At 34.9% G+C, this 14,928-nt stretch overlaps 2 protein-coding genes across 2 annotated transcripts in view; both read right to left on the bottom strand.

The window, feature by feature from the left end:
- LOC107715542 (tenascin-like) overlaps window positions 1-14,928 on the bottom strand; it is a 43,480-nt gene that overhangs the window by 8,834 nt on the left and 19,718 nt on the right. The window contains exons 10-13 of the mRNA XM_016521693.1: window positions 12,122-12,397; window positions 2,254-2,526; window positions 1,274-1,396; window positions 957-1,100 (exon numbers count right to left, since the gene is read on the bottom strand). Coding sequence (XP_016377179.1) covers window positions 957-1,100; window positions 1,274-1,396; window positions 2,254-2,526; window positions 12,122-12,397 — 816 coding nt within the window. The remainder of the gene's footprint in view (window positions 1-956; window positions 1,101-1,273; window positions 1,397-2,253; window positions 2,527-12,121; window positions 12,398-14,928) is intronic.
- Window positions 5,662-8,272, bottom strand: LOC107715541 (tenascin-like). The gene is made up of 3 exons (XM_016521692.1): window positions 7,830-8,272; window positions 7,212-7,484; window positions 5,662-6,263 (listed from the first exon to the last, which is right to left on the bottom strand). Exons 1-3 carry the CDS (start codon window positions 8,173-8,175, stop codon window positions 5,866-5,868), a joined length of 1,017 nt encoding a protein of 338 aa, XP_016377178.1. The 5' UTR covers window positions 8,176-8,272; the 3' UTR covers window positions 5,662-5,865.

Genomic DNA, 14,928 nt, shown 5'->3' with positions numbered 1-14,928 from the left:
CACACACAGACATACACACACACACACACACTTTTTATACAATAATATAACATTTATATAATTTATATTACTACATTTGAGATATTTTCATGTCTTTACATTTGAATGTACATAATTACTGATCTGTTACAGTATACATAATATTATATTACATTATTTGTTAAAATACAGACATATACAAAATAAAATAGAAATAAAAATATTGTTTTATGATATTAATTGGTTATATGTAAAACAAACAAACAAACAAACATTGCATATAAAATAAAAATAAATAAAATCAAAACTATTACTTTATTTTGTAATACTGTATATAAAACGTATCCAGGGCTGGAGGTAAATTAATTAAATAATAAAAACATTATTTTGGCATGACTGATCTGTTATTATATAATTATATTATTGGTTATTTATAAAATCATGGTGTTGTTTTGTTTTATATATATACAATAAATTCAATGTATATTTATACATTAATATAATAATTATTTAATTTATTTAAATTATATTAATTAATTAATTTATTATTTAAATTATATTAATCATTTAAAATATTTTCATGGTTTTACATTTGAATGTACATGAATTACTGATCTGTTGCATATTATATTATATTATATTATAATTTGTTTATATATATATATATATATATATATATTATAAATATAATAAAAACTATTACTTTATTTTGTAATACTGTATATAAAAAAATGAATATAATTTATACAATAATATATTTATATAATTTATTTTTAATACATTTAACATATTTTCACGTCTTTACATTTTAATGTACATGCATTACTGATCTTTCATATTATTTATAATTTTATATTATATTACATTATATTATGGTTAAGGGGTTTGTTTTCAGATCATTGACGCTCAGTTTGAGCAATACTGAGAATGATGCTTATCTTAAAAACACCACTAATCAGTTAAGTGTCTTAACCGACCTGTAGTAAAAGTGTCGGACACTGGCTCGCTCTCCTCCAGACCTTTCACTGCAACAAGCGACAGCTGATACATCTCTCCAGGAATCAGATTGGTCAGCGAAACCTGAGACCGTGACCCGTCCGCCATCAAGATCATGGGAGCACCTGGAAAAACACAGAAGAGAAGCAAGACTTAATGCGTGAATTTCATCAGAGCGTCTCAAAATGTGCTCAACGTCTTGTAATCAACTTTTTTTAGTCTTCATCTTCAACACTAGCTCTGTTGTTTGTATATATCTAATATAATGTTTTCAATCATTTTCAGGACCGGTACTCGCCTCCTTGGACGGGGACGTAAGTGATCCTGTAGGAGTCCGGTTGGGATCGCGGTTGAGTCCAGGAGACCACAGCTGTTGTGTCCGTCATGTCAGAGAAACGAAGGTCCCCTAGAGCTCCAAGGCCTGCCAGACAGCAACGCAGATACATATTTAGCAACAGCAAGAAAAAATTTTGAAAAAATTGGGAAAATGATCCACCCAGGGTCCTTATGCCCATTAAGTTATGACGTTAATTCAAACAGCCACTGGAAAATGGACAAAGAAAAGGCCACTGAACTGCAGGTGAAGCAGGCCTTTCTCTGGTGCAATGAAAAAAGGCCTAAAAGAAAGATTCATTAGTCATAATAGTGCAAGAAACCATTTTTAACATGATCAATCATGCCAAAACCATTCAATTGCATTCCACAAATTTAACCTGGAGCGAGATGATGACAAAAAGAAGGCATGTTATTTTGATCATAAACCGACACACAGACATTAGTTCTCAGTGCATGCGGACAAATTAACGTCACGTTTCCCAACAACGAAGACTTGATGGTTTAGTAGTGAAATGAACACTGGGAGACTTTCCTCTGGATGCATGAACACGCATAACGTTCCTTCATAAGAGCATGCAAGGTTAAAGTCAACGTCAACTGAAAACCAACCAACGTCTTACTTCATGAAGTTTTGTCAAAACTTCTGATTATAGTGTCTAAAAACCCACTTTTCACCCAATAGATCAAGTCAAGCACCAAGCAGTCTTTTTCTTGTTGATTATCCAGTTGAAATGCATCAAGTAAAATGGCATGCGAACAGTATTTGCTGTTGACTTTAACCCTGGATTGAAATATATCATGACAGATACGTTTCAAATCACGGTGCATCACAGATCAGTACCTGTTTACGATGAAGAGTGTTATTCAGATCATACTTCCATCACATTGCAGCCAAGAAAGCCCCTCGAATCCAGAAATGATCGTGTTTGACAAATGCAATACCTGTTCTGGCAACAGCAGTAATGTGTTGGGAGCGATGTTCCAGCGTGACACCGTAAAGCTCAATTTCATACTCGGTTCCCCCCAAAAGCTGCGTTAAAACTTTGGCTCTTTCATCGCCCGGCACAACGAACTCTCGAGGGTGGGAGAGCTTGCTCGAATCTCTAACTTTGAGCACGAATCGATCAAAGACGTCGTCTTCTGCCGTCCAGGCCAGCCGGAAACTCTCAGGGGTGACGTCTGACACGAAAAGGTGCTCGATCTCTGGCTCTGCCTCTGATTGACAAGTAAGTGACATGTGTCTTTTTCTTGTTTTAACAAGTCTGAGACAGACTCAAGAGCGCTTTATTTCCAACTACCTGCCAGTCTCCACCCATTCGACATGCATCAAGTATGAATACAACTTCCTGTGTTAGTTAAACCATGGACATAAACCATGGTCCTTCATGACTTCCGACACCAGTTAATATTGTAAATGGCATTGCAAATCATGCACGCCACTTACATAAGACTGTCTTTCCCTCTTTATAGTGATTTCATGCAAGACTGTGTTTCCTTCTGAGCTACTGCTAATAGGGAATGTTCAAAGAACGTTTGTTTAAAGCTATCTGGTCTTTAATAATGTTATTTACACACTGTTTGTGGAACGTTATACTGAAATGTTTAAGGCTGGAATACACTACACGACTTTTGGCCCGATTCTCCCCCGATTTACAGTTTGGAGAAGTCGCCGCTAGTTGGCGAAAGTCAGAGCCGGTCTGCAGATTTGAGCTGAAAGATTTCATAGAAAATTGTGTAGTGTGTGATGGTCACAGACTCTGATTTTTTAGCTTCAGACTTTGATTCCATCCAGTCGGAGGAAATCAAACATGTTTGATGTTTTGAGCTGATTTTAGGACACATATTGTTTTCATTTGTCACGCGTCTCCTAGCAACAAGTCGCACATTTCTGAGTGAGTTTGTTGTGATCGGAATGGATTTAAAGTCTGGTAGTGTGTGTCCTCAGTCGTTTAGTGTATGACGCCCAGTGTGACTATTTACAAAGTCGGTAAGTGTATGATTCCTATGGCTCGTTTCCACCGAGCGGTACGGTTCAGTACAGTACGGTACGGTACGGTATGCAATTATGTCCATTGTCAGAAGTTGTGAATGGTACCAAAATAGCGAACCGTACCGTACCACTTTTTTGGTACCCTTCCGTTGGGGTACCTAGCACAGCAAAGGGTACCAAAAGGGTGGAGCCAAACTCACTGCAGAACGTTGACTAGTTGACTAGAATCGTCACTTTTGCGTGATACAAGGGGATAAAGCTTCTCCTTCACTCGTTCCGCTCTGCTGTCCATGAGTGTAGGGCTTATTTACATCAGAGTGCGCAAATAGAAAAAAATATAACAGTGTATTTTATAATTTTACATTTTCACACAGACAATAGCCGTTTCTCAGTATGCGTTCTTTCCTGTTCTTGTGGACGTGTGAAACGTCATTGCCCAAAAACCCGCATCATTTTCAAAATATTACTGTTATTGTGTCATGAAATGTAGTTTTAAGAGTTTTTCAGGCGAGAATGTATGTTTAAAACTAAAATCTGCGGTTTATTTATAAAGATAGCACCTATTTGAAAATCTGCTATGCCGATTTCGGAGCTCCATGCGATCACGGGGAGCTCAGTGCTCATGTATCCGCATAGAGCAGCCTTAGCTCGGCTAGACCTTACGACATTTGCCGCTGGCTCTGATGTCTCTGTAGTGATTAAAGCGATGGAAACGCAAGCTGGATCAGGGTGTTCGGTCCCGAATCGTACCGTACTGTACTGTACTGACCCGTACCGCTCAATGGAAACGAGCCATTAGTGTTTTAAAAATCTGTTCAGATTTTAAAGGTCGTGTAGTGAATTCCAGCCTTAAGTTGAACGTTTGTCTAATGTTCTTTAAACATTACTTCTTGCTACTTGTTTCACGTGGTTCAGAGAACATTCAAAAGTAATGTTTATATTTGAATGTACGTGAATTACTGATCTGTTATATATGACATTATTTGTTAAATTAAATGCATATTATATAAAATAAAAACATTCTTTTATGATATTAATTTATGTAAAACAAACAAACATTGTTTATAAAACATAAATAAAATAAAAACTATTAGTTTACATTGTTTTGTTTTAAATAAAAATTGAATACATATTTATACAATAATATACTATTTATATAATTTTAAACATTTTACGTTAATAGAATGTTCGTTTAAAGCTATCTGAAACATTTTAGTTGAATGTTTATCTAATGTTTTTTTTTTTAAACGTTACTGCTTGCTACTTGTTTCAGGTTCAGAGAACATTCAAAAGTAACATTCCCATAATGTTCGCAAAATTTAAATTTTTAACATTCCCTTAATGTTTGCTCTAAATACAAATAACCAAGAAAAAAACAATAAATAAATAAAAACAGGACATTTTGAAAGTTTTGAGAACATAACGTTTTCATAACTTAATGGGAACATTAGCACAACATTCTTAGAACATATTTTTGTTATATACAGTTGTTATATACAGTGCAAAGCCAGCCATTCAGTGGAAAACACAATTCAAATATGGCATCACACATGTGTATGCACATATTTTTAAGGAAATGGGACCAGTGGAGCATGAACTGTTCATACAAGCAGCACTAGAAACAAAATGCTTTACTGATGGAGGAGACCTGGCAAATAAAGAAAGGACAGTGTTGAGGAGTTGTGTAGGAGTTTCCCAACCAAAGCTTATATCAACAGCAGGTCATCATCTAGAATTTGGACTAACTTCTAAAAGAACGTGTAAACACAGGACATGTTCTTGCGTTGCATCTGCACTATTTTTTATTTTTGTTTAATTGTCATCTTCATGCGTCATGGCTTCTGTTTTCTACTCTAGTATTTCATTTTGTGCCTTTCTAGATCAGTCTAGAAACTACAAAGGAATCCGCAGCTGAAGCAACACATGTAAATGTATTTATGTTGCAATCACTATTTTGGGAAAAAGCTATCACACATTGAAAAAAACAAACAAACAAAATAACTAAGCAGCCCTGAAACTACGTAAATGTAGGTTGAGCAGCAATACTGCATAATGTATTAAGTCTTCAGATTATTTGGCCTTACTCTGGGAGATTCTTATGGAAGCCCGTTTCTGCCACTGAATAAAAAAAAAAAAAGGTAATTGCGATATATATATATATTTTTTAGGTGAATATTGATTATTGTGTAAAGATGACAGATTTTTCTGGAAGACCATTAAAAAAGATTTTTGTGCAGAAATGCTTGCTGAAAAATGACTAAGGAAACATATCAGCAGACCACAAAATGACACTGTTTCCATTATACTGTTTAAATGACAACATTTAAAAGATTTAAATTGCAGCAAATAAAATTGTGATTTTTAAAATGGGTGACCAATTAGAAGCAGCAACTGGGGCAGGAAAACTATCTTGAGCATATTGAGTGTTTACCGTAGAAACTGTACAATTTGGCAGGTTTTTTGTCATGCCGTTATGTGCGCCTACAACATATCAACATATCAGAGAGAAACTATCACACTCTTGAACATGTCTTGTGCATACAACCCCTGAAAAAATGTGCAATTCATTTATTAGATATGAAAAACATTTTGCTACTCAACAAAAAGTTGAAACTACCAAGCTTGGGCAGTGAAACCTTTGATGTGACGGAGTGACGTGCAGTTGAAAAGCAGAGAGCGGTACCTGTAACAGCCACTGTGGTGATTGGACGAGACTGTAACCCATTCCCTGACACCCCGGTCACACTGACCTCAAAGCCAATGCCAGTAATCAGGCCCAAAACATCCAGTACGGTCTGGTTCCCCGGCATTATGAACTCTTGCGGCTCCAGCAGCTGACCAGAGTCCGACACCTTTACCTGAAAATGGCTGAAGCCCTCAGAGGAATCTGCCAACCAGGACACTCGAAATCCGTACGGGGTAATATCCGAAACCGTGAGGTTTTCCACTTTCGGTAATGACGCTGGGTTACGTGGTACAGCATTCATTTGGGTCCCGTAGTTGCAGTGTTATAGGAGGGGACAATACAGGGTGAGGATGTATAACTGATTCTGCAGTGATTGCAAGGTCAAAATAGCTTGTTATTTGTCAAATGTTGCTTATCAATTTTTAACTATTAAACTATGATTGTATGAGCTTTCTATTCTTGGCTTCTCCATGTAAAATAATAGAGTATTCAATGGGTGCAATAGAACTGCATGTATATGCAATGACAAAAAACTGAAAGGAATCAATCTAATCATCCATCTGTGTTAATGTCATTAGACAACATGAGCTCAGGCTGATGCAAAAATGATTTTCCACACGGCAAATACCACTTTCTTTTCCTTAAGCAAGCCAAGTTAAGTTGCAAACTGAAACTGCACCTGAAGACAAGCCATTTGTAATATATCTATTGTCTTAAATGCATCTGAAACTATCTCAGATCACTGAATATAACTCAAAACTGCAAGGAAGAAAAAAAGTGCTTTTAAAGGTATCTTTACACCAAGACCAACATGACAAATTGTCACAAAAAAAGAAATACATATAAATATTTTTTTTATCAGTTTTTCACGTGACAAATTGTCAAAAAAAATTACAAAAATGTATCCCTTTATGTATATGCATGTGTGTGTGTGTGTATATATATATATATATATATATATATACACACACACGCATACACAATTTGTCAAAAACTGATCATTTACTTGGTGTAAAATGGCCTTCAGAGTCATTAAATTAGAGCCTTGTAAATTATTACATGCATGCAAGTGTGCAAAATAAATAAATAATACACAATAAACAATAAAAAGCCACAGGTAGTTTCAGTAATTTGCTTGCAACATCATCTAACCGGATGCAAAATTGTTAGTTCTGTCAAAGTTCTGATTTGTTGTGATAGACGCATGAAAAGCTTGCACAGTACCTGTACTGGTATTGAAGGAAACTGCTGGAGTTTGACGGCCACGAGACAGACCATAAAACACTATGTCATAGACCGCAGAGTCCATAAGACCCGTGACGGTAACATTCCTCTCTGCGCCTGACAGCCTGAGCTCTACAACATCATACAGCTGCTCACGGTCAGTGACACGAGCAGCAAAGCCATCGAAGTGGCCTGACAGTGTGCTCCAGGACAGCGTCAAGCTATTCGGTCGTGTTTCAGACACCACGATGGGGCCCAATTTAGGCTTAGGCTCTGGATGAATGAAAGAAAGGACTGAGTATTGTTACGAAACTGCCAGCTGAAACAAGTGAAAACTGAAAAAAAAATATATATATATATATACACATACACACACATATATTAAAACTAGTAAAATGATAAAAGCATACAACAAATTTATGAAAACTTAATCTGAAATTAAAACGAAAACTGAAAATATAAAAATAAAATCTAATACAAAATATTAATAACTACTATAAATAACATATTAAACACTGGTTACTATTCAGATGATGGACTAATTTTGTGCAAACACATGGTTAGGAAGCAAATCTATCCAATTCTATTTATACTAGTCAAAAGCATGCGCTGCTGTACCTGTGGTTACTAGAGTCATCAGGGCAGCTGTGTTTGAGCCACTAAAGGTGGCGTACAGCTTGATCTGATATCGCGTGTCTCCTCTGAGGCCGGTCAGCACCGTGGAGCGAACACCCGCGGGTAAGGTGCGCCCCGTCGCCTGCGTGGGCAAAGCAGACTCTCTCACCTCGACTATAAAATGATCAAACGCCTTCTCTCCTGTCCGCCAGGAGAGCGACACTGTGTCTGAGGTAATGTTTGAAACAACTAGCCCAGACAAGTCAGGCTCGGCCGCTACAGGAAGGAAAGAGCCAGCCATGACGATTCGTTTAGTGTCTCTTTCTCTTTCGTTTAGAGATCTGTCCATGCTAACTTGGTGCCTAACTGACAAAACAGTCTTGGTTAAAGGGATAGTTCACCCAAAAATCATTCCCTCACCCTCGTGTTGCTCTAACCCAGCTAACAGGGAACATTCTCAGAGAACACTCTCTAACTTAAAGGGTTAGTTCACCCAAAAATAAAAATTCTGTCATTAATTACTCACCCTCGTGTTGTTCCAAACCCGTAAGACCTTCGTTCATCTTCGGAACAGAAATTAAGATATTTTTGATGAAATCTGAGGGCTCTCTGACCCTCCCATAGACAGCAAGGTAACTACCACGTTCAAGGTCCAGAAAAGTACCAAGATGATCGACAAAGTAGTCCGTGCGACATCAGTGGTTCAACTGTAAAGGTGCGAAGCTACGAGAATACTTTTTTGTGCAAAGAAAACAAAAATAACAACTTTATTCCACATTTTCGTCACTACAGCGTCACTTTGGTCGTGCGTTCACGACGCGAGCGTGTGGCGGCATCAATGGAAAGATCTGGGTCAGCACCACCACACGCTCGCGTCATGATACTGTCGTGAACGCGCATCCACAAGTGATGCAGTAGCTGGGCCTTTCTATGAGTAATAGACTTAATTTAGTCACTTATGTGCTTGCATACAGTATTTAAAGTTAAGTCTGATGCAACTCATCTTAAGGCACCAGATTTCAATGTGCATAGCAGAGGGTTTTCAGTGATATACATCTTCAATTTCGCATGTTCCTCACACAAAGCTACCATATGACTTCAGAAGACTTACATGGACCCATTTTAGAGAGATTAAATGTGATCTTTTTGGTTGAGCTACCCCTTTAAGGACTGATTTATCATTTGCAATATAAACAGATGGGGGAAAACAGCAAGGAAACGAGAGAACTGCAGTTACCTGTGGAGGCGACAGCACTGACGGAGTCTGTTCTCCTTCCCTTCACGACTCCAGTGAGGTAAGCTATATAGTCAGTAGTCGGCCGTAGCCCAGTGATTTCATACAACTGTGTGCTTTGTGACAGATTATATTCGACTGGCTCCCGCTGCCAGCTAGAGTCTATAATCTCCAGGATAAACCTCTCAATATCTCCTCTCGTGTCTTTCCATGAAATGGAGAAGCTCTCTGATGTAATATTAGAAACATACAGATTGCCAACCACTGGAGCGCTATCTAAAGGGAAAAATTATTATTGGAATAGTGCAGTTGCACTTAACTGTACAATATGCATAATATGCATGTAAAATTTGTTTAACTGAGAAACTTCTGACAGATTAATTATTGGAAATATTTGCTTTTCTTTTGTAAGAACTGCTATGAATATTGACTATTATTATGGATTAAGTTTTAAAATGCACCTCAAGTGTGCTTGCCGGATTAGGCCTGTTTTCCACATCCCACGTCTGCAGCATGCACGATGCATATTTATTTTTCGATTGCATGCATAACGTGCTTTTTTTCATGTAAATTAGGTTTCATGATGATAACGTTTGTAAACACACATAAATAAGGCAAATAAACAATTATAATTGGTTTGGTATTAAAGAAAATGCTCAGTATAGTAACACAGATATCATTTAATTTTCTGTAGCTAGACACTGGGCTTACACACTGCAGGTGCAGGCTGTCAAACAGGCCTTGCTATGAAAACAAAAAAGCAGAACGAATGTTAAAAAGGATAGGAAAACACAAGAATGTATTGTAGTTATGAATAAATCGGAGGCTATTTTGTTGTTTTTGTTCACTGTAGTGTCAAAACAGGTTAAGAAGAATATTGTGTTAGTGCATATGAAGCAATCCACACAAAAGATGCATCAAGATTGGTTTCTATTCCAAATTATTCCCATGCCAATCTTACATTATTCCCATTCAAACAGTAACATACAGTAATGTTCTTTGCTCGGTGCAGTAAAAGTTAATGCTTGGTGATGCCCAGAAAGCAGTATGTCTGAATATTTAATTAACTTTTTAAATTATTTAATTGAATTATTATATTTAATTGTTAGTTATTATTTGATCTATTATTTAAAATATTATTATATTTAATCAAATATTACTATAATATATTTTTAATTTTTTTTATATTATTCGCTAAATCATATTGTTACTTTTATTACATCAAAGCATTGATAATTAAAACAAAAAATTAAAAAGATGTATAGTGTTATAATATTAAAGAATAGCTATCAATAGATATTTAAAAGCCAATTAATGTTTTTTTTACATTTTCAAATTACTTTTTTAAGTTTTTTTTTTTATAAAAAAGTAAAAAAGCTAATAATAGCTGAATAATTTTTAATACGATTTTTACTTTAAAACGATATCTTAATTTAAATTTTTTCATTTCTTTAAAAATGTACAATTAAAATAAATAATTTTAAAATAAAAAAATCTAATAAAAACATTTAAAATATTCAAAAAAATATTTTCAATAAAAATAAATGTATTTATTTTTATTGAAAATATTTTATTTTCAATGGTTTACCTGCACATCATGTGATGATTAACCAGCATCAGAGAACCGAGAACAAGCAAATGTGTTGCTAAATTGTTGAAATATTAACTTTTTAGAACATATATTATGTCAAAGGTTTGACTGACAAAAAATATTTTGAAACCGCTGACATAGAAGGTCCTCAAAATCAACAAAAATAAAAAAAATGGACCTTACTTATTCAATGCACATTGCATCTATATCAATTCAAAAAGTGTGTGAAATGATGCAAGTAGGTGATGAGATCACAATAAAGTGAATGAAATTATATGTAAGAGGATGAAATATGTTGCAATCACTGCAGCTCATCAAAACTCACCACAATGCGGTAAATGTGTGAGATGGATGGTGCCATGCATGTGGGCAGCTGGATGAAATGGATGATAGTATAATGGTCGACAGTGATTACTGTTGAACACAAAGCTTTGATTTCAGTGGAAGGAAATGAATGGAAACACGGCATTTTCTGTGCCCCAACGCAATCAACTTTGAGGCAAGACCCACACAGTGGCTGGAACAGTAGAGGAGACAATCAGTTAGCTTTGTTAAAAGAAGTCATTTCACAATCAACAAATTATGATGGACACCATTAAGTGTTTGCTTATCATTCTCAACGGCCCCATGCAACAAAGACGTTTAGGTTTCGTGAAAAATTAAAAGGAAATGTTAAAGCACAGAAGCACCTGCTTGACACCACAGCTCCCAACTAGAAATACAACTGTCAGAAAGAGAGAAGAGACAAAGAAAAAAAAGGCATAATAGATAAAAGATGTCCCATTTCTTGTGAAAAAGAAGTGTGCTTAATTGCACTGAATGTGCACTTGCAGTGTGTTTCAAAACTTGAAAGCATATTCAAAAAAAAAAACAAAACAAAAAAAAAAACTGTACTGTACTTGAAGTATTAAATTAATGAAATATTCATATATTTATAATAATAAATCAAATGTCACTGAAGTGTAATTTTGTCAAATTAAAAGCATACATGTATAATATATAATATATAATACATTATACAATATATATTTCATGTATATATATATATATATATATATGTGTGTGTGTGTGTGTGTGAAGTATTATAATATATATATATATGAAATATATATAGAATATAAGTGTAATTTAGTATGTATATTTAATATGTAAAACAGTACAAAATATATTGTTAATATTGAAGTATGTATTACATTAATGAAATATGTATTCTGAAATGTTAATATGTCTAAATGGACACTTCAGTGTGTCAAATGAACAGTGTTGTTAAAAAACACTCTTAAGTTCAACTAATTGAATGTAATAAAATTTTTAACTATAATATATTTTCATTTAATTGTAAATGCAATTAGGGCTGCGAAAACATTACATTAAATCTTAAGTATATTATTTCCGTAATAAGTACTGTTTTTAAAAGTCTACTAAAGTGCACTTCTTTTTCAGCAGGGAAATCCAGGTAAGCATAGGTACCTGTAGCTGCTTGAGTGTAGATCGACCCCAGGATCGAGCCCTGATGCACTCCGTATAATGTAATTATATAGGACGTGTCGGGACTGAGCCCAGACATCCATAAACTACGGGCATCACCAGATACCGAAAGGTTCTGTCTTTCTGGACCTGCTGAATTTGCCACTTCAATCACAAAACTCTCAAAGGCAGAGCCATCCTCAATGGTCCAGGACACATTGAAGCTATCCCAAGATACATCAGACACACTCAGACTGCCAATCTGCGGCCTCTGCTCCTCTGACGGACAAAGAAATCAGACATGAGTTATTGTCACTGAAATTAATTACATTTGCATAATAAAATGAGCTGAACTTGCCAGTGTCACTGGCTTAATGTAATGACAGACACAGAAAAAATAGTTAATAGATGGAATGAAATGATATGGATAAAGACATGAGGCACAGAGAGACGGTGTTCATTCACGTTGAGAAACAATGGTCAGAGTGATCAGATAAAACATTATATTAATTGTTTCATGCTATAATCCCAAGGGGAGGTTTCTCATGAAACAATTCTGCAAGTGTTTCGTGGCACTAGAGGTACTGAGATCACATCTTGGGTAACAACTAAAATGTTAAGTGAATATGAGTTTGATTGGAGAAAGTGAATTTTGAATAATATTTGATGTTTAATATACAATACAGTTCAATAGTTTGGGGTCGGTAAAATTTTTTAAATGTTTTTGAATCTCTTCTGCTCACCAAGACTGCATTTATTTGATCAAAACAACAGTAAAAATAAAAATATTGTGAAATATTATTATAATTTAACATAACTGCTTTCTATTTGAATATATTGTAATTTATTGTATTTATTGCTGTGATCAAAGCTGAATTTTCAGCATCATTACTCCAGTCTTCAGTGTCACTTCAGAAATCATTATTATCAATGTTGAAAACAGTTGTGCTGCTGATTATTTTTGTGGAAACTGTTTTCCTATTCTTTGATGAATATAAAATGCAAACGAACAGCATTTGAAATAGAAATCTTTTGTAACATTATAAATATCTTTACTGTCACTTTTGATCAATGAAATGCAGGGTTATTATAGTTAACTAAAACTAAAACCATTAAAAAAAAATCATTATTTCATTATTTTCTTTTTTTATTATTAAACATTATTAAAAAAAAAACATTATTTCATTTTTATTATTTAAAAAATAAAAACATTAACTGAAATAAAATATGTTTATAAAAACATTTAACATTTTTGTTCAGTTTAAGTTGAAGTACTTATTAACTGAGTAAATTAAAATAACTAAAACTAAAAACTGAAACTTAACTACTATATATATATATTGAAACAATAAATAAATAAAAATTACAAAACCCCAAAATTAATACAAAATATACAAATACAATCTTAATTCAAAATATTAACAAAAACTATAACAGTACATCAAAGAAACTAAAAATAAAACTGATTTAAAATGTCCTTGCTGAATAAAAGCATAATTATATTTATTACTGACCCCAAATTTTTTTAACGGTAGTGTTCAACTAAATACTCAACATGCACAAAATGATGCTCACAGATGCAACACCAGACAAGCTAGAATTATCAAAAGCTTTCATTATAGTCATGGTAGTCTACATAAACCAAAGCCCACAGCCATTTCTCAAGCAAACTAGGTGTGGTTTCTTGGTGTGGACCCAAAAATCTTTTAAACTAACCAAATAAACCAATTTCTGACGTCAAAAGGTCTTGGGTTTGCATTAAACACTGTAGTGTAAAAACACAATTTTCCCACAAACCGCCTTGCGCCTGCAGAATTGCTCCCAAGATGATGGGCTAACTTTTACATTTTAAGAATGACTTTAAATGAATGAACAAATGAATGACATTTGTAGTATTATGAATATTGGAGTTATGGCGGATGACAGATGACTGTGGTTTCTGAGGCTCATGTCCATGTACCTGTCTTGATGTGAGCATTGACTGGTTGGGATTTCTCGCCCGCCTTCATCCCATACAATGTAATCTCATAAAGCGTGTCAGGGTTCAGCCCATCTACATGGACCCGCCTGGCTTCTCCAGACACTTCAATAACACTGTCTTTGGACTTATTTTGTTGTTGAGTTCAACTCAACGATGAAGCTATCGAAGGCTCCTTCAGGAGCCGACCAAGACAGCATCAAACTATTCCTGCTCACATCAGTGACGTTTAAGTCAACCGGAGGCCCTTGATTCGGGCCCTCAAGTTCATCACCTGAGACTTCAGCTTTAAAATCCTCTGTTAAAAGAGTGGAGGTAGAGACTGATGGCTGAACCTCCTTATGGAGGCTTGGTAGCGTTGTTGAAACACGTTTGAAGGTCAATGCAACAACATCAGGAGAGGTAGACTTTGCTGCTATAGAGGAAAGTACATTCAGTCGGTTTAAGGTCAGAAATTAAAGACAAGACAGAATTTGAGATGCTTTACCTGTAAAAACAAGAGGTTAAATACTCATTGACTAACTGCACAACTAAAATATGAATATATACATTTTAATCTACTATTAATCTCCTGCTTTTCCTGGGAAGTGGTTCTCTGATTTGCACAATAAATACCTGTAAATTACTTTCTATTAAAATCATTGAAATCAAGTAAATTTTATAATTGTTTCTAAATATTATGATGGTTAATAATATTCTGACTGAAGTGCCATGAGGGGCGAATTGACTGAACACCAATTTCACGTTTGTATTTCATCATGTCTGTCAGGGTTATTACTAAAACTAAAACCATAAAACACACACACAAACACACACACACACACACACACAG

The sequence above is a fragment of the Sinocyclocheilus rhinocerous genome, unplaced genomic scaffold (assembly GCF_001515625.1).
Source record: "Sinocyclocheilus rhinocerous isolate Xijiao unplaced genomic scaffold, SAMN03320098_v1.1 scaffold2765, whole genome shotgun sequence".
Lineage (NCBI taxonomy): Eukaryota > Metazoa > Chordata > Actinopteri > Cypriniformes > Cyprinidae > Sinocyclocheilus > Sinocyclocheilus rhinocerous.
The sequence above is the reverse complement of the archived record's forward strand: the minus strand, read 5'-3'. Positions and strand labels throughout refer to the sequence as shown.

Coding starts and splice junctions, on each gene's coding strand:
- LOC107715541 (XM_016521692.1), bottom strand. CDS start 8,175: ATGGACAGATCTCTAAACGAAAGAGAAAGAGACACTAAACGAATCGTC. Junction 7,485..7,829: donor GATGACTCTAGTAACCACAG/GTACAGCAGCGC, acceptor TCATTCATCCAG/AGCCTAAGCCTAAATTGGGC. Junction 6,264..7,211: donor TTCCTTCAATACCAGTACAG/GTACTGTGCAAG, acceptor CACGTAACCCAG/CGTCATTACCGAAAGTGGAA.